The 18,289-nt window shown below is 36.8% G+C and overlaps 1 protein-coding gene across 2 annotated transcripts; it reads right to left on the reverse strand.

Moving 5' to 3' along the window:
• Positions 1–228: 228 nt before the first annotated feature.
• Positions 229–7,025, reverse strand: LOC109015012 (putative DUF21 domain-containing protein At1g03270). Of its 2 annotated transcripts, none has more exons than XM_035687096.1 (13): positions 6,688–7,025; positions 6,496–6,572; positions 6,205–6,288; positions 5,999–6,112; positions 4,252–4,335; positions 3,983–4,054; positions 3,499–3,566; positions 2,798–2,885; positions 1,923–1,996; positions 1,466–1,841; positions 1,141–1,187; positions 967–1,054; positions 229–485 (listed from the first exon to the last, which is right to left on the reverse strand). In XM_035687096.1, exons 1-13 carry the CDS (start codon positions 6,926–6,928, stop codon positions 450–452), a joined length of 1,449 nt encoding a protein of 482 aa, XP_035542989.1. In that variant the 5' UTR covers positions 6,929–7,025; the 3' UTR covers positions 229–449. The 2 variants fall into 2 exon arrangements, with proteins under 2 accessions (XP_035542989.1, XP_035542988.1); XM_035687095.1 differs by having other exon boundaries at positions 2,798–2,888.
• Between the last annotated feature and the right edge of the window lie 11,264 nt (positions 7,026–18,289).

An 18,289-nucleotide genomic window follows, 5' to 3' on the forward strand; every position in this document is an offset into this window, starting at 1 on the left:
AAGCATGCCTTGATCTGGTCTGATAACTACTAATGGCTCGTTTGGATAGTGAGATGTTTTGATAATGAGATGAGATCAGATGAGATGAGATGATTTTAGATAAGTTGAATAAAATATTATTAAAATATTATTTTTTCATATTATTATTGTTTTAAGATTTGAAAAAGTTAAATTATTTATTATATTTTGTATAGAAATTTGAAAAAATTGTACTGATGAGATGAGATGGGATGGGAAGATGGGTTGAGAGTGTTTCAGTATAAATATATACGACACAAAAAGAGTAAAACCCTAAAAGTTATACATATTTGCAAACTATTCATGCCGGTGTAATGTAGAAATAAAAGCCTCCAACTTCAAACTCTCTCTCTCTCCAAGCTCAAAAGACTGAAAGCGGCTTATCCTGGATTCCCTGAAAACTTCCCTACAAGTGAATCATCCTCCACAGGCTACTTTGGGGATTGCCCTTGCCTACTTTGACCTCCCTGCTTGATAACCAATATATAATCAAACAATGCAAGCATGAAAGTTTTTCAGATTAGCTTTGCTATACTAAATACATGGTGCAGAGGTTGTGAACCCAAGATGGACTCAAAAGAGAATACGGAATCCCGCTAGAAACCAATGAGCCAAACGAAGTTATTTTAGCCAATTTCTCTGAATTAGTTTTTCACTACCCACAAAGACAGATAGTTTGAGTCAAGCAACATGCGCCAGGCACATCAAAAGCTACAAAAGAAGTTGGTGCCATGGGTTTTGATTTTGATGAGATCTGTTCAAATACAAACACAAAATGGAAATTTGATGCGCTTTTTCAAAAGAAACAGGGAGAAGTTCACTTCTCCAGTTATGCTTGCATGTAATGTCAAAATCTACCCTAAATTTTGTGGTTCTAGTTATGTTCCCCTGATGATCAAACCACATGCATCATGAAAATGCACAATTAACAGAATATTGTTCACTCACAGCAGGTTTTTGACCAATCAACTTTCTATTTGATGGAGAGCGCATTACAGATGAATAAACTGCAGCTGCAGCTGCAGCCACGCGTATCCTGCGAATCATTACATATTTCACATTCCTTTATATACCATAACTGACTGCAAATAATAAACCAAGCAAACTCAGATGGCATCCTACCTTTTATGTACATCAACATAAACATCTGTCTCATCTACAATTTCCTCCTGCATTTAGGAAGGGGATTAGAAAGAAAAAATAAAAAATAAATCCTAACTATGCATAGATAGGTGCAAACTGAAATAATACGCGTAATTCGTTTTGAAACATATAAATTAATCTGTGACAAAACCACTTGAGAATTTTCACTGGATTTAATTAGAAGATTAGATCGGGTGATGCACCAGCAAGGTACTTTTTCTATGGGTCTGGGCAGCTACTCAGCCAAAGGTCTGGCAATTTAAAAGAGAATTCAAATCCAAGTAGTGGTGGGAGTGGAGCTTACTTGTAGAAGTTCTTCAAAAACATCCTCCAGGGTAATGATACCAATAACTTCCCCATCTTCAATATCCTCAGATAAATGGCACAAGTTGTTTGTGGCAGCAGTCCCATTTGGTCGAACCTTGTGTTCGTTTGTGATAGGCCTTGGATGTTTCTCAATGTCAATGATAACTCTCCCCGATTTCTCATCATTGTCAGTTAGCAAGGGAGTAGTCAGTTGAGAATTCCGATTGGCAACTTTGCCTTCCTTGAATTTCTCCCCTTCAGCAGTAGATTGAGGGTTCTTGCTCTTTCCTTTAACCTTCACTACAGCTGCCATATGACTGCTTCCCTTTTGAAACTCATTGAGGATATCATACAAAGGCATATCTGATGGAACCCTGAGACATGAATGCATGCGAATTAATATGTTTTGCATACAGAAAAGGTTAAAAAGAGATGCTGAGCAGAAAAGGGCACACCTAGGAATTCTCCGAATGGAAACGGCACTGACTGGGGTTTCTGTTTCTGCGCGTACTGTGAGGAGACTTTTCACCTAAATTTCAAACAAAGAAATATTTTTTACGAAAAAAAAGGAAGAACAAACTTCATAATCAGCTGGCTAACAGTAGCAGCAAATCAATACTTCACATGTTGAAGTAAGGAAAAAAAAAAAAAAGGAAATACACTTTGTACCCATTAGTCCCTTTTGGAATGTAATACCCGAGCTATCACTTTAGGGACATTGCATTCTCAAACTACGATTTATAATCAAGATCCGCCCATTGTTTGACTTTAACATTAAGTGTGAAAAAAAATGGCACAAGTGACTAGCATGTGTACCTATTTGGATTGAAATGGCAAATGACCTAGTAATCTATTTGTTAAAAAATGGAAACAAAAGCTAAAAGTGAAAACGTAAAAGGCAGATAGAAGGTTTCAGCCCTCCTGGCACTGGGAGGGAGTGAACCCTCCCGTGCCAGCCTGTGGGGTGGTTCATGTGACCATGTTGGAGGAGGAATCCAATCCTGCAGGGAGGCTGCACCCCTCTCTCTATCTCTTTTTTCCCCTTCAGATTTCATTTTAAAAAAAAAAAAAAAAAAAATACAGTATAAGTTTATTTTTCTAATTTTACCACCAAATAAGGCATGTCCCAGCCAAATGGGCATTTTTCAATCTTAGTTACACGCCAGAGTTAGATGGAGGGTGTTAGGTGACGGACGATAAGCGATAGTTTGAAGATGCAATGCCTCAAAATGATAGTTTGATGATAACTGTCTCAAAAATGACAGTTGGGGAGCAAAATATATCTTTAAAACAAAATAATAATAATAATAAGCATTGGTTTGAAACACACCAGTAGGAGACCAATAATGTTTTTCTGATTTCCAGAATAGACGGGGACACGACTATGACCTCGTGCAAGAATTTTCCCAATTGCTTCCCTGCTTAATAAAAGTGGTAAACATATTTTATCAGTTCACTTTGGATTTATAAGAAGATTTGAAAGGCTTTAATCTTTTTATGAGCTCCCTTCTGATATATAAATATATATGTGGAAGTAAAGACACAGAACCATCCCCAGAAACAGGGAACAAAACAGAATGATACTGGCAGGTGGTCCTAAGAAGTCCATCTTGTTTCCCATTGCATTTTGTTCACAAGGGCAGCAGAGACAAAAATAAGCATCAAGGAATTTGCCCAGGAGACTAGGAAAATGTCCTTAGGTCTTGCTGCAGTTCCCATCAATTATTCTTGTACATCATCCATGGCAGTATCCATTGTCATAAATGCTCTCCCATCTCGAGCAACGCTATTAATTTAGAAACCAGATGAACCCTTATTCTTTGATAAGAACAAAAGAAGGCACTCCGATATGCTATAATAATTAATTTTTCATTTGATTCTGCCATGGCCAACAATAGCTCCTAACAAATAGATATTCCATTCAGATGTGAAATAATTAAAACATACAAAAGTCAGAGCTTCTGTCACCACTATACCACAACCAAATTGAAGAGCAAGTTTTGAGAAAGATCAAGCTGAAGCAAAACTGACCAATCCAATTTTGAATTGACATCCAAAGAAAATGTTGATTCAATAGGTGTCATAGCCTCCTCTGCAGTCTGTGTATTAAATTCAATAAATTATGATCATTTTATAAAACAATGGCAAACCAAATAAACAAAGAAAGATTTAAAAGTTATAAAAAATGGACACAAGCGTGAAAATTAGAGTAAAACTAAAATATTTTGGAGCAAAAGGAGCATCAGAAGAAGTTTTGAAGAAATACCAACTACTAAGCAAGTAAAACTAAGACCACGCAACAACGAAGACAGAAACTGTTTCTGCTGATGATATAAGAGTAAGGAACCAACATAAAGTATCACCTTAAAAGAAAAAGGGTATCCAAGCCAGAGGCCATAATCTTTCACTTCAGAAAAATAAGATGGCCGAATATTCGAATCTTTTACTATGACAAATATGCAAGTACAGAAAACATTTGAAGCCTTTCGAACGATTCCTTGATATCAATAGCTACCTTTCCAGTCAAATCTAGTGCTCCGCTGATAATTGTTGTCTCATCATGTGTGAGTTCACCCCCCTTACCAGCCTAAAATTCAAAATTAGCAAGCTCAGATTACAAAATAAAAAACAAAAAAAACCAAGAGAATTCGAATCCTAGGCGCATCATTTTTTTCAGGCAAGCTGGTTTAATCATATGTATTTTTTAGTTTAATGAATATCTTTACCAATAAATAAGGGCAGATTAAGTCGTAGCAAATCATGCAGAGTTTGATATGGAATTACCTCCTGGCCGTGGATAGAGACGAGGGCTTTTAACTGAGCTCGTCTAAACAGAGCATCATGATGTCCAAGAACAGCATCCAGAACCTGCAAATGCGTTAAATTTTATGCTCAAAACACAGTGCCTACCTCATAAAATATAGAAGTTTAAGTCAATTATTTAGCTAGCCAATGTCAACCATCACCTACTTGCAAAAGTGTGCAAACATTATAGTGTCCAATGTGCTGGTAAATACTAATCTACTAAGGTACAAAGGTGTCTGTGAAAGTGCAAACATTAACCGTCCTTGTGGAACTACCAGTCAATTTTCCTTTTACAAAAGGGAACAAATTTTGCAAATGAACAGGAGGGAGAAATGAGCAATTATTATGTTCTGAGCTACAGACCCTGTCTAAATAACTTATAGATCTGAGCAGCTTCCATATTGTTAAACATCTTATCCTAAGTTCAGAGCATTTTGAAAGTCAAAAGAAGAGAGACATAATGAAGCCCATCTTTTGTTACCCTCCACTTGACAAAGTATTTGTAACACCTTGTATATGGATTTGGTTTATGGATTGATGATAAGGAATGGATACAGGTGAAGGAATAGGTTGCCGGCTTCGAGGGTAGGCTCCTCCAGAATATTAGAGAGAAAGGTGAGAAGATGAACAGTAGAGAGAGAAACGGAATCTTGTAAATTCATGCATAACCAACCCCTTCCGGTGCTACAGTAATATAGCGTTCCACTACTAACAGAAAGGAAATATAACTAAAGCAATTGACTGTCACTAACAGTAAATGAAAGACACTATCCTTAATGGACTCGCAGGCCCATGAAATAAACCCATAATCCATTAACTCAACTAACAAATCACAAGCCCATAGACTACTAATAGATTACTTATAAGAACCCTTTAATCCTTTCTGGCCCAAGGCCCACACGACCAAACCCTCCCCTTCTGACTCAACACTTCTACTTTTCTTCTTCTCAACTATGCCTCTATCTTGTCTCTTCAGCTCAGACGATGTGTGACAGTATTACCATTATAGTTCCTTGACTTCATGCAGCTCAGAAAAAACTCATGGAAAAATAGAGAAAACCATATCAAGTTCACACTAGCCCCTTCCAGTCCATAAAGCAGACATCTACCACAAACTTCCACTTTCTTGTATCCAACATCTACCGTAAGATAGTAACCAAGTACAAGCTTATTTACAAATGACTAACTATAATTGAGGTAATGAGAACAAAGTTAATGAACTTGACCAGCCAAGTACAACTTTTTGACAACTAAAAATGTGGTAACATCTGAAAGTGAAACATCTTAGAATTTCTCTCCTTATCATGCTTCATTTTTTTGGAAGAATTTGTGTCCAAAGTAGGAAATATCTTATATTTTGCAGCTTTAAAACTTGAAAAAGGGTCCTATCCTTATGCAATATGCATAGATTTCTTCTTTTAAATGAGTAACTCGCACACTTCACAGGAGTTGAACCTGAGACCTCATCCACTACACATGAACTGGAAGTGTCATTTGACACAAAGACTATTGGCGTTCTAATGCAAAAATTTCAAAATGACTTAGGGCACCAAAAAAAAAAAAAAACAAAAAAATAAAAAATGCAGCAAATAGAGGTAGATGGTGTCCTGCCATGTTTACAAGATATACATTTTACTTGACTTCTTTTGAGCAGGGATCCATAACCCCGTGACATAAAAGTTTCAAGTCAGAAATTTTAAATTCAGTTTTCTACTCTGAATAGTACCTTTCCAATAGGGTAAGCAATCGGATAACAGATGATCATCAGAATACGCACAAGCCACACGAAGTTCGCACCCACAGAGAGTCCATATCTTGAGCATATTGCTTGTGGTATAATCTGGCCCAAATATAGTAAGTAATAAGTAACTCTCGTTTCAGCCTATTGTGGTTGTAACTTCAAGCCTTATCAACATAGAAATAAAAATGTACCTCTCCAAAAGCCAGAACAAAAGTCACAGACAGCAAAACAGCAACAAAGGGGTGAAAAATCTTATCAAGGTATAAGGGAAGGGCCTGCAAAGAGCAAAACCAAGTACAGGCACAAATCTGTGAAATGCTATTTGGCAAGCAAAATACAGGAAACAGTCGATCATATTGAAATCCGTCATGGTTCCATATTTATTTTAACCATACAAAATTCTTTCCATTTTTTTTTTTTTTAATGGGCCATCTCTTTTTCCCACCAACAATAGCTAAGCTTTAGCAAATTTATGGAATCACCTCCATCGCGCAAGCATTACATAGAAGCAAGGTAACAAGCAATTGGTGCTGCTTTTGCACCACCGGTAAAATAACGGCTGCACAGATCAGAAAATCAAATACACGAAAATTAGCAAAACCAAATACTGAACGCCAGCCCAAGAAACAAAATTCCACCTTCCAAAAACAAGAGATTTCCAGGATTATACGAACCGGCTTGTTTCTTCTCGGTGGGAGTGCCACTGCGCTGGAGGATCTCGAGCTCCACGAGGCCCAACGACATGAGACCCAACGTGAGGCCCGACATGATCCCGGCAAAAAGGACGAGCAGACACGAGGCCCCAGCATAGACGAACCACCAAGGCGTCCCGAACCGGATGTCCTCCGCCTCGAAAACGATATCGTTGGAGAAGAACATCGTCCGAGCAAGGGTTAGCGCATTCAGCCACAACATCTTCAGGTTCCGGTGGTTTACAGTTGGGTCGAGGGGGAGCGAGACAACGCAAGAAGATCGGTGAAAGAGAAGTAGTGGCCGTCTTTGTTTTGCTGTCTTGGGGAGAATGCATAGATGCGGTGGAGTTTAGCGTGGTCAACGAATTCTGTACGTAGGATGTGCCTGGGTATTTTGGATTGACGGTTAGAATTCTATTGATTTGTTTATTTGTTGGCGTAGAGTGCGAGTGATGGAGACAGCAGCAGACAATAATGAAGTTTTATGTATATGCGACAATAAAGTTATCAACTTCCCATTTTTTTATGTTTTTTGGGCGAAAGGGCGAGTCGGACATAATGTCACAATCGTTATGGGGCCGGCTTTACAAAGAAACAGAGACCAAATGATGATTTCACAAGAGAATTGATAGACAGCATATTTTCATAATATATTTTATAATAATATTATAAAATAAGAATATTTTTATAAAATAATATTATTTTTATAAAATATTTTATAAAATTATCCTTTATTTAACGTATTATTGTAACAAAAAATCTATTCAATCTCCGATTCTCTAACAGCACGCCACACTCCTGACATGGCCAACCTGATTCTTCTCCACATCACGGTTTAGCATCTATCACTCGTTCTCTCACCCTCATTGTCCCTCGTTCTCCCTCAATCATCTCACCCTCGATTTTTCAGAGACCTCTCACCCTCGCTCGTTCTCCCTCAGACCTCTCAACTCTCCCTCTCCTCCCTCTCGAGCCTCATACTCTTCTCTCTCACGCCTTCTTTCTCACCCCTACGCCCTCACCCCATTCGATCTCGAACCCTAGAAAGATTCATCCTCTCACTTGAAGTAGTACTATCTGCCTAGATTTGCTTGGAACATCTAACTCGAAGCCCTTCTCTCCCTCCTCTCACTCGACATAGCACTCTCCATCTGGACACATATATGTTTTTTTTTTCCAATTCGTTTTAAATGTCTACCTTTATGTCAATGTTGCGTCTCTCTCTCTCTTAGAGTTTCTGCATTATTTTTGGAGACACACTTTAATGAGACTCACTTCTCTATCCCTCAACATAGTTACTAGTAACTGCAAGTCTGTATCAGTATCCCTTTCATTTATTCAAATTTTGGGAAGCTCTGAATTCCATTGTTATGGGCCATGTATCATTTCTATGGTACAATGCACAAAAGCAAAAGCTGACTGAAAACCCTAGTATTTTATTACTCCAAATAAAAAACCCTTTAGATTGTTTATTACACAAAATCTTTGTTCTAGCTAATTGGGCACGTTGGCGGGAGGGGATGAATATTTGTCAGAAGAAATTCGGAACTCTCGGAGCTCTAAGCCAAGGAGTTCCTGTCATGACTCATCTGCAATGTTTGAATATGGATCTGTTTGGGCGACTGCCAAGCCATATTCTGGTGGCAGATTAGGAATATCTTCTACCTCTGAATGTGGATATATCCTATGCAGCACGAAGTAGGGCAATTTTCTTTTTCATTTTATTTTCTTTTTCCTTTGAACACTACTTATTAATATCTCTAATATTTTCAGCATTTATAATTATATGCCTATGAATTTCAACTATTTTGATAAATGAGTTTTAAGAAAATCATTAAAAATTTTGTTCCATGAGAATAATGTGATGCCATCGAAATAGACTTTATTTTTGTTTTTCCTTTCTAAAAAATTTGTGGTGAGAATTGGGTACCAACAAAATTTGGTAAAGTATTAAGTTATTTCTTGTTAATTATGTGAGCAAAAAAAAATTTGATTGAGCTTACATCCACCAATTTCTCATTTAGATTGTTTGCATTCTTCCTTTCTTGTTGTGCATTGCTATTTGCTCTGGCTACATAAGATCCTCTTCTCACTCTTCTTCATTAGTCCTCTCACCCTCGTTCTCCATATGTTATTTTCTGTTTAAATGGATACTCTCTATTTCTTATGTCAAGTTTACTCTCACCTTGCAATCCAGAAATCCAAAAACCAAAAAAAAAAAAAAAAAAAAAATCAAATGTCCTGAAAACACAAAACTATGAAGTTTTCTTCTCACATTTTACAATACGAGACCTGGAATCTCAATTCCTTTTATGCCTCTACTTGTCTCTGGTGTTGCTTTCCATTTTGCAACTTGATGCGCTGGAGTTTTGCCTCTCTTTGAGCCCAACAGAGTTGCCATTTATCTTATGTTCATATATTAGTGATGAGAAACCTTGCAACAATTTCATGAATAGAGAGAAAAAAAATAAAAAGTTTTTTCATGGTGTGCCAAAACAAGTCTATCTATCGACAGTAACAACTTGCAAGTAGTATAAATTGTATAATTTTTTTTTAATTCAATAACCATTATGAACCTTTTGGTTAGAAAACTATATAAAAAAACTCAAAGTTTAAAAATCAAAAGGCATGCATTAGAAAATTACAAGACTAATAACTTTTGGAAAGTTTGACGGTTATCAAATATTGTCGAGAAAAAGATGATGTGTATAAACAGAAGCAAAGCTTCATGCTTCCAAAATTGTATATTTAATAGATATCACATCCTTAGAACCTTACAAATATTCATAGCTACATATGTTGACATTCAAAACTAATTTTGGGTTTCCAACAAATAGTTATAGTCAGTTCAATTTGCAAAACTGCAAAGATATAGCGGTATGAATAAGACCATCCTAACCGTAGAAGAAATACAAAACCAGAGTGCACACTTACAATAGTCTACAACCAATATCATGTTGAGGAAACAAAGCTCATTTCTACATACATCAACAACCAATAATTCCTCATTCTTCTAGCTTGAATATTGGGTCATTATGAAGCAGCACAATCATAAGCTTGAATTGCTTTCAGAAGGATTTCACCCAAGTTCTTTTAAGTTGATCCTAAAGTTATCCTAAATTAGTTAGAAACTTCTGCAGTGTTTTGCAACCCAATAGTATGTCATTTTGCAATACATCATTGTTGATTTGGTAAATGAAGCTTTTGTTCAAATTCTGTCTCAAGCTTTTCTTCCTCATCATTGAAAATTTTGGAAGGTGCTCGTTGAGGTGCTTCAGCATATGGTTCTTTATTCCCTCTTTATTTTCTCATGTTATTGTTTTGTTTTGGAAAGAATTCATCAAAATTCATGTCCACATCTAATGTAATGTAATAATTGAGTATTCTAGAAGAAAATCATTTCGAGATTTTTTCATTTTTTACATATCAAATCCATGTTTCACTAAATTAAAATAGTCTGAAAAACATGGACATCATTGAAATATTGCTTTACTGTAGCATTCTATATTGCTTAATCTTTATATTGCTAAAGCAGGAAACTTCGTCCATATTTTACCTGAATTTTTCTTATATTTTTACTGTTCAGTTATATATCACTTAATTTTTTCTCTTATTTTTTTTTTGGTATGCTAAAGCAGGAATGAAAGTAAGGTTGGATCATTATTTATTTATTTCCTCAGTTGTGGAGTTTAGATGGGATACCAAACTAGATCCTGTTGAAATCAGGAATGTGGGGTTGGATCTTTAAATTTTGGTAATTTTACGTTGACTTATGTTTATCTAGAGAATGAGGTGATGGGTAGATTCATATAGTCGCTTTGGGAATTGTCTCAAGTACTATGCCTCGTTCTATTTTGAAAGACAAACTTTTAATAGGAATTGAGACTTTAGATAGTTTTTGGTGTCATGTTTTGATTCTTAGAATGCAACACAATTTGCGCTTGTTGTTAGCATTTTAACTGCTTTTGCTTGTTAGCATTTTAACATGCATTTAATCTACTTTTAGATAGATTGTTACTTGGTTTGAAAAAAAAAATAATGTCAAAGTGATGTGAACAATAGATGCACCCAGATGTTTTCTTCCCATACCTCTATTCTATCTGTAAATTGGTGTCATACTTGTCTTGTGGTTTATATGATGTTTGATATTCTGCTCCTACCATCTAATAATTCTAATAATGAAGCGTGTAGGTAATAATTCAGTGTTGCACTTAAAGTAGTCATCTGTCAAGCATTACGTAGATCAACTATGGCATCGAGTCAATTATCATCATCATCATGTGTAGTTAATGATCTCGAAATGGAATTACCGAGTTGTTGGTGTGGTTTGAAAGCGCAATTAAAGATCTTCCACACCCACAAAAATCCTGGAAGGAAATTTTATGTTTGTCCGAATTATACAACGGTAAATAATTTGCCAAATTTTGTATTGCTTTTGAATGCATGTACAAAATTATTTATACATGAAGATTGAAATTCTTGAATTGTATGCATGGAGAAACAAGATGTCAATTATTCATTTGGGCAGATATACTTCAATCAGTAATATCTGGGAAAAACTTGATAAGAGAGAATGAAATTTGGAAGAGGGAGGATGCTTTATTGTTGCGTGAGTATGAAGCTGAAAAAGAAAAGGACAAACTAATAGAGAGAGAGAGAGAAAATGTTGTAGAAGCAAGAGGACGAACTTTGAAGAAGTATAGTAGAGAATAGGGTTGTACGTATATTGTTGTGTCTATATTGGATTGTATCTCTTGTAATAGTTTTTGGTTGGTTCTGAATGTAGATGTATCATGTTAGTTTTAAATGTAAATAGAATGATCGGATTATAAAATGTATGATGTATTATCTATGAAGTCTAATTATGATAGCTTATATGGATATTAAGTTCAATGTTCTGCATGTGTAGTAAATATTCTCTTTTTGGTGTGATATTTGGCATTGAAATGATTTTTTTTTGTTGATCTTTGGAGTTGGTATTATTTTTGGAGTTGGCAACTATTTTGTGTTGATCGTTTTATCCATGATGTTACCATGGCGGGGCACAAGACCCCTTTTCAACCACCCATCCACGTATTCATTTATTCAAGTCCGTTGATAAGAACCATTTGTCTATTCAAAATAATTGTTCCCAAATCTACCATACATAAATAGAGGAAGTGGTTTTGTTTCTATGGCCAATATGAAAATCCTTGACCGCCTATTTGAGGAAAAATAACTATCATAAGCAGATTGATAAATGATTCCAGATCCTCCCACACATACGATCCAATTGCTTCAAAATGTAAAAACAAATAAAATGAAGACGTCAATGTATGATCACAACCCTCATTAAAATCAACCACATAACATTGCAAAACTCAAGATATGTCCAAGAGTTTGTTACAAATTCACGAAAAATCACAAATTGTACTCTCTCTCGTTTAACCTATGTGCTCCATGGAAGAACCATTACAACAGATGAAAATTTAATCTTTCCTTTTATTGTAACAGAAGAGACTGTCAGGAAACATATCTCCTAGGAATGGCCTCCTCAGGGTATGGAATTAGCCCGGGGATGTGAAGGGCAATGCAATTGCTAATGGCTCCCATGCCATGCTCTCTAACACCAAACCTAACGTTGTGTTATTCTGGGGTGTTCTTTGGGAAGTCCCCAAACATTTTCAGCAATGTCATGTTGGAAGAAGCAAGGTCAGCACTGCCACCAAGAAGACCAGAGAGAACCTTTGCAAGGGCATTAAGACCATTGGCAAGCACAACTTCATCCATCTTAGCAGAATGAGGGATTGTGAACATGGGTCCAATTCCCAAGGCTGTCAACGGCCAAACTGAAAGAAAAGAAAATTCAATAGAATATATATTTACTAATAGGCAATATTCTACATCGATCTCCACATGAAAAACACCACAGAAAAGACAAATAAGAAATCTAGCACACCTTATAAACACGAAAAAAATTATCATTATTGTAATTATAAAAAAAAATTATCATTATTGCTAATTTTTAAGAAGGTGGAGCTCCCCAACAATTTAATAATTAAAAATGATAGATGGGCAAATAAAGAACCTTAAAAACATTTTTGAAGGCTAATTAATAATAAAATCTGATCAAGACTCTTACCAAGCCACCATATAAGTGCTACAAGTGTAAATAATCCTATATAGCCAAACAACTTCTGCACATCAACCCTTTCTCCTTCTTCACCAGCAAATTTTTTAAGAAGCACTGCAACATTGATGGTAAATAGAGCGTTACATAATTTTTTGTCAGTATAAATTTGGAATAAATACTAAAACTAAGTACCAAACACAATACTATTGTACTTGCAACACTTGTATATGCCAGTGCAGCATTTGTTAGATACTTGTGATATACCAGTTTTGGTGTTAGGGTATATTAGTAATATTTCCTAGTAAACTTTTATTTTAGAATTTATATTTTTATGAGTATAGTTTTATCAGAATTTATATTTAATTTATCTCCATATTTTCTATTATAGTTGCTATTTATGATTTGTTAGAGTTTTATTTTAATAAGGATTTCTAGAGTGTATCAGATTACGTTCACTACGATTTTTGTTTTGAAATTTAAAGTTTAAATTTTTTCTAGTCTCCGAACCTCATCACTTTGTTAGCCTCTGTTTGAAAACTGCAAACCATCTAACCCGTATACTTCTCAGTGATTTTCGCTAGCATCCTAGTGGAAAATCCTACTCTGTTGCCGAGTATCTCCTATACTTGCACGTCTCCACTCTCTTGCACGTGCACGTCTATGCTCTTCTAGGGTTTCTCTAATTCTCTATCATCTACCATTATAAAGCGTGCTTACCCGTACGTGAGAAGACAAACCTGTGAGCTGCGATAAACCCCTGTTGCCGAACCAGTGCCATCGCCCTTCTCCTCGGTAGCCATCTCAGTAGGCGCCAAATCTCTCCTCGACGCCACAGAAACCGCCGACCCTCAACCCCCGTCGAGCCACTCATTTCTCCGGTAAGGCCTCAGCCGCCACAGCTTTCTTTCTCTCTCTTTTGGTTTCGGTTTTGTAGTTCCTCTCTCTAAACTCTCTCTCTTTCTCTCACTCGGTGCCGCACCACCATAGAGACTCCCCTTGTCGCGTCGCCGGTCACTCCCTGCAACCCAGCACCACCGTCGCCCTCAGCCCTCTCGGTGAGCTTCTCCATCGCGACCCTTCTCCCTCTCTCAAACTCTTTTTTTTTCTTTTCTGTTGTTAGCCGTAATATCGGGTTCTAGAGGGAACCCGTGGGTTTTGGTGGGCCTTGGGCCCTAGTCCTTTAGGCCGTATGAGGTTGGGATGGGTTTGGGTTTAGTTTCCTGTTTGGGCTCATGTAGTATAGTATTATACTTATGGGCCAGAGTTTTTAACCCTTTTTACAGATTATAGTGATATTTATTTGAGCTTATATTTTAAGTTAGACTTGATCTCATTTTACTTCAATAATTGTTTTAGTGATTTATATTGAGTTTATTAAATAAATATATTTAGTTAAAGGTTCTTTTTAATAAATGTTTAAAGAATTGGAAAGATGTTTTAAAGTATAATTTTTAAGTCTAATATTTGAGTTAATATTTCTTTTGTCAATTTAGTAAGATTTTAATAAAATTTCTATGTTAAGAATTTAATGGAATTTATTAAGTTTCTTATAAGATTTAATAATTACGTTAAGAAATGAAACTTAGTTTAAGAATTTAAGTTTTGTGAATTATTTAAAAATAGCTCGAGTATTTCTACTAAATTATAAATTAGTATTTTAAGTAATTTAAATACTATGAATTATTGATTTTAGTGTTAAACAAATATTGGTTTGACTATGTGTTAGAATTCCGAATTTAGTTAAGTAAGATATTAGCATTTATTTTAGTTCCAAACAATTTAGTAATAGTTATTTATTGAATATAGGTCTCAAGTTACGAAGTATTATTCAAGAAGAAACGCATCGAGGTAAGTAAATTTGATCATAAATTAGGATCATCACAGTTAGCTTATATGTATGTATTATTCAAGCCAGTTCTTCGATAGCCATTATTTATGAACCGCTCATGTCATATGCAAGCATGTCATCCAGCATAGCATACAATCATGTCATTCCGCATCATGTTTAAATTCAGAAATTATGATTTATGTATGTAATATGTCATGCATCTCATGTGTATAAGACACGTAAACCATCTTAATTTCAAGTGTAAGATAAGTTCAGATCAGTTAATAAGATGGCCATTCAGATGCATGGTACCAATGCAGTCCAGTTTCAGGGTGGTGTGCAAGCCACGAACTCAGTCGTGGTCCACCATAGTATGCTAGAATACTATCAGCAGTTCCCCTTGCTGCAGCGGGATGTGGGGCTGGTGCACAACCTTGCACACATGGTTAAGTGTGTTGGCCAGTCAGATAAGTCAGATAAATCAGTCAATTAGTTCAGATAATTCAGTCATACATAGCATAAAGCATTAGCATGAACAGTCATGAATTTTAAGTTCAGCATGAAAGTTCTTATGAAAATTTTATGTTTATTATGTTTTCGTTATGATAGATTTCTTACTGAGTCATCGACTCATTTTAGTTTATTTTCATGTTTTTAATTACCCAGGTGAAGATGATGATTACGAGCAGGCAGGCCAGGAGTAGAAGGAGCATTTTAGTTTTGTTCAGACTTTTTAAAATAAAATGTGTCTCTTATGACGAATTTATTCAGTTATTTCTTTAATGTTTTTAGGAAGACATTTTTATTAGACCTTTTATTTCATAATAAATTATTTCAGTTTATTTTTCAATTGTGAAATTAGAGAATCGCTTGCCGGGTTTATTTTTCATGAAAAAAATATACGTGACACACCTAGCCTACGGGAAGGGGGTGTTACAATTTGGTATCAGAGCCGGTCGATTCTGTAGACTTTTCAAAAAAAAAAAAAAAAAAAACTTTTTGTAAAATTTTTAGTTAAAATTACCTAGGATGCTCCTAGCCTGCTCGCGAGTAATCAAGGTTTGTTTAGGGTTGAATACTTTATAGTTTTTACTAGTTAGAACAATCAGTATAGTTTGTTTCATTGTCATTGTTTTTACGTTCTTATCAAATACTAGATAATTGTTATTATAACGTTTGACGTAGATCATGGCCCCCGGTACTAGAAATCACCCAACCCGAGAGGGATCTTCTGGTTCTAACCAGAATGATAACCCGGACCATCTGGTCGCAGCTGCTACCCAATTCTTTCAATCTATGGTTAGCGGCCAATTTATGGCGCCTAGAGCTCCACAAGCCGGTTGTACTTTGGAGCAATTTTCTCGTCAGCATCCTCCTACGTTCGATGGCAGATTGAATTCCATGGATGCGAAAAGCTGGATCGATCGTATAGAGCAGATTTTTGAAGTGCTCTACTGCACTGATGATCAGAAGGTCAAATACACCACGTACCACTTGACTGATATGGCAAACAAGTGGTGGAAGTCAACCCGGGCTTTGGTTCAGCTGGAACTAGGGGAAGCAGTCCCCATTACTTGGGAGCATTTCAAGAAAATCTTTTTGGACCACTTCTTTCCACAAACTCTTCAGGAGTCGAGAGCTCGCCAGTTTATGGATCTTACTCAAGGATCTATGACGGTAGCGCAGTATGCTACAACGTTCATGGAGCTTTCTCGTTTTGCTATTTACTTAATTCCGGATGAGGAAAAGAAGGCTGAAAAATTTGAGCGTGGACTGGATCGTAGGATTCGAGAACGTGTCCGTACTCTCAGGATTCGGAGTTTCACAGAGCTAGTCACCCGAGCTACCATTGCTGAAGAAGACCTCCAAGAGAACATCGAGTACAACAATCAAAGGAAGCGCCAGCAACAGCAACAACCCCAAGCAGTGTCGCATAAGGACAAGAGGCCTCACATTATGAATCATCAAGGTCAACCACCAGCAGGGCAAACTTACCCCACGTGTGCAACATGTGGGAAACGACATTTGGGAAGGTGCATGTTTGGCCAGAACGTGTGTTTCAAGTGCGGGAAGCCAAACCATCTAGCTCGGGACTGCCCAGTTAAGAAACCTGGGGAATCGGGTAGGAACGGAGGACAGAAGACGCATGCTACAGCGAGAGTTTATGCCCTTACCCCTATTGATGCTGAAGCATCAAATGATGTAGTCACAGGTACCTTTCGCTTTCCTAAATTTAGATATCTTTATAGAACGATGAATATATTACATGATCCTGATAGCTTTAAGTTGTTATGTCATTCATATAGGCACATTATCGTTGTTTTCACGTCATGCCTCCATTTTATTCGACTCTGGTGCTACTCATTCTTTCATTTCTAATCATTATGCACATTTGGCTGAGAAGATACCTAAACCGCTAGAACCTAGTATGTCTGTTGCTACGCCCTCGGGAGATCATATTATTTGTGATTCTGTGCTAATTGGTTGTCCGATAGAGATTCAAGGGAGAATTCTACCTGCGGACTTAATCGTATTTGATATGTCCGGATTTGACGTGATTCTGGGAATGGACTGGTTATCCCAGAACCATGCCTGTGTGGATTGCTTTAATAAGAGAGTAGTCTTTAAATGCACAGATGGGGAGGAGTTTAGTTTTCAGTCTGTACGAGAAACTTCCCCTCCTCGTGTAATCTCAGCTTTGCAGGCCACCAGACTTTTGAGACAAGGGCGCATGGGATTCCTGGCGAGTTTGATTTTACCACCAGAAGATGGACTCAAGATTGAAGACATAAAAGTAGTTAGAGATTTTAAAGATGTGTTTCCTGAAGATCTTCCAGGAGTACCTCAGGATAGAGAAGTTGAGTTCGTGATTGATCTCACTCCGGGAACGGCGCCTATATCTAAGGCACCCTACCGCATGGCTCCAGTTGAGTTAAGAGAACTCAAGGATCAATTACAAGAGTTACTAGAGAAAGGTTTCATACGCCCCAGTGTTTCTCCATGGGGTGCACCTGTACTTTTCGTGAAGAAGAAGGATGGGTCTATGCGTTTATGTATTGACTACAGGGAGTTAAATAAAGTAACTATCAAGAACAGATACCCTCTACCTCGGATAGACGACTTATTTGATCAACTTTAGGGAGCCCAAGTCTTTTCTAAGATAGACTTGCGATCCGGATACCACCAGTTGAAAGTTAAAGAGACAGATGTGCAGAAGACGGCTTTTCGAACACGCTATGGACACTATGAATTTCTTGTTATGCCGTTTGGTCTAACTAATGCCCCCGCAGCTTTCATGGATCTTATGAATAGGGTATTCAAGAATTATTTGGACCAGTTTGTGATAGTTTTTATCGACGATATTCTCATTTATTCTCGGAGTAGTGCAGAGCATGAAGAACATTTGAGGATTTTCCTTCAAACGCTAAGAGAAAAGAAGTTGTATGCAAAATTTAAGAAATGCGAGTTTTGGTTGCACGAGATTTCCTTTTTGGGACACGTGGTATCAGCAAAAGGAATTGCAGTGGACCCAGCAAAGGTTGAGGCAGTGGTAAAATGGGTCAAGCCTAGTAATGTCGGTGAGGTACGAAGTTTCTTAGGCCTCGCTGGTTACTATAGAAGATTTATAGAGGGCTTTTCAAGTA

Source organism: Juglans regia, unplaced genomic scaffold (genome assembly GCF_001411555.2).
Source record: "Juglans regia cultivar Chandler unplaced genomic scaffold, Walnut 2.0 Scaffold_667, whole genome shotgun sequence".
In the NCBI taxonomy this organism is placed as follows: Eukaryota; Viridiplantae; Streptophyta; class Magnoliopsida; order Fagales; family Juglandaceae; genus Juglans; species Juglans regia.

Excerpts from the sequence above, each read along its gene's own strand:
- LOC109015012 (XM_035687095.1), bottom strand. The coding sequence starts at position 6,928 with ATGTTGTGGCTGAATGCGCTAACCCTTGCTCGGACGATGTTCTTCTCC. Across the intron at positions 2,889-3,498 it reads GTCAATTCAAAATTGGATTG|CAGGGAAGCAATTGGGAAAA; the intron begins GTCAGTTTTGCT and ends ACTTTTATTAAG. Across the intron at positions 1,997-2,797 it reads ACATTATTGGTCTCCTACTG|GTGAAAAGTCTCCTCACAGT; the intron begins GTGTGTTTCAAA and ends TTTGAAATTTAG.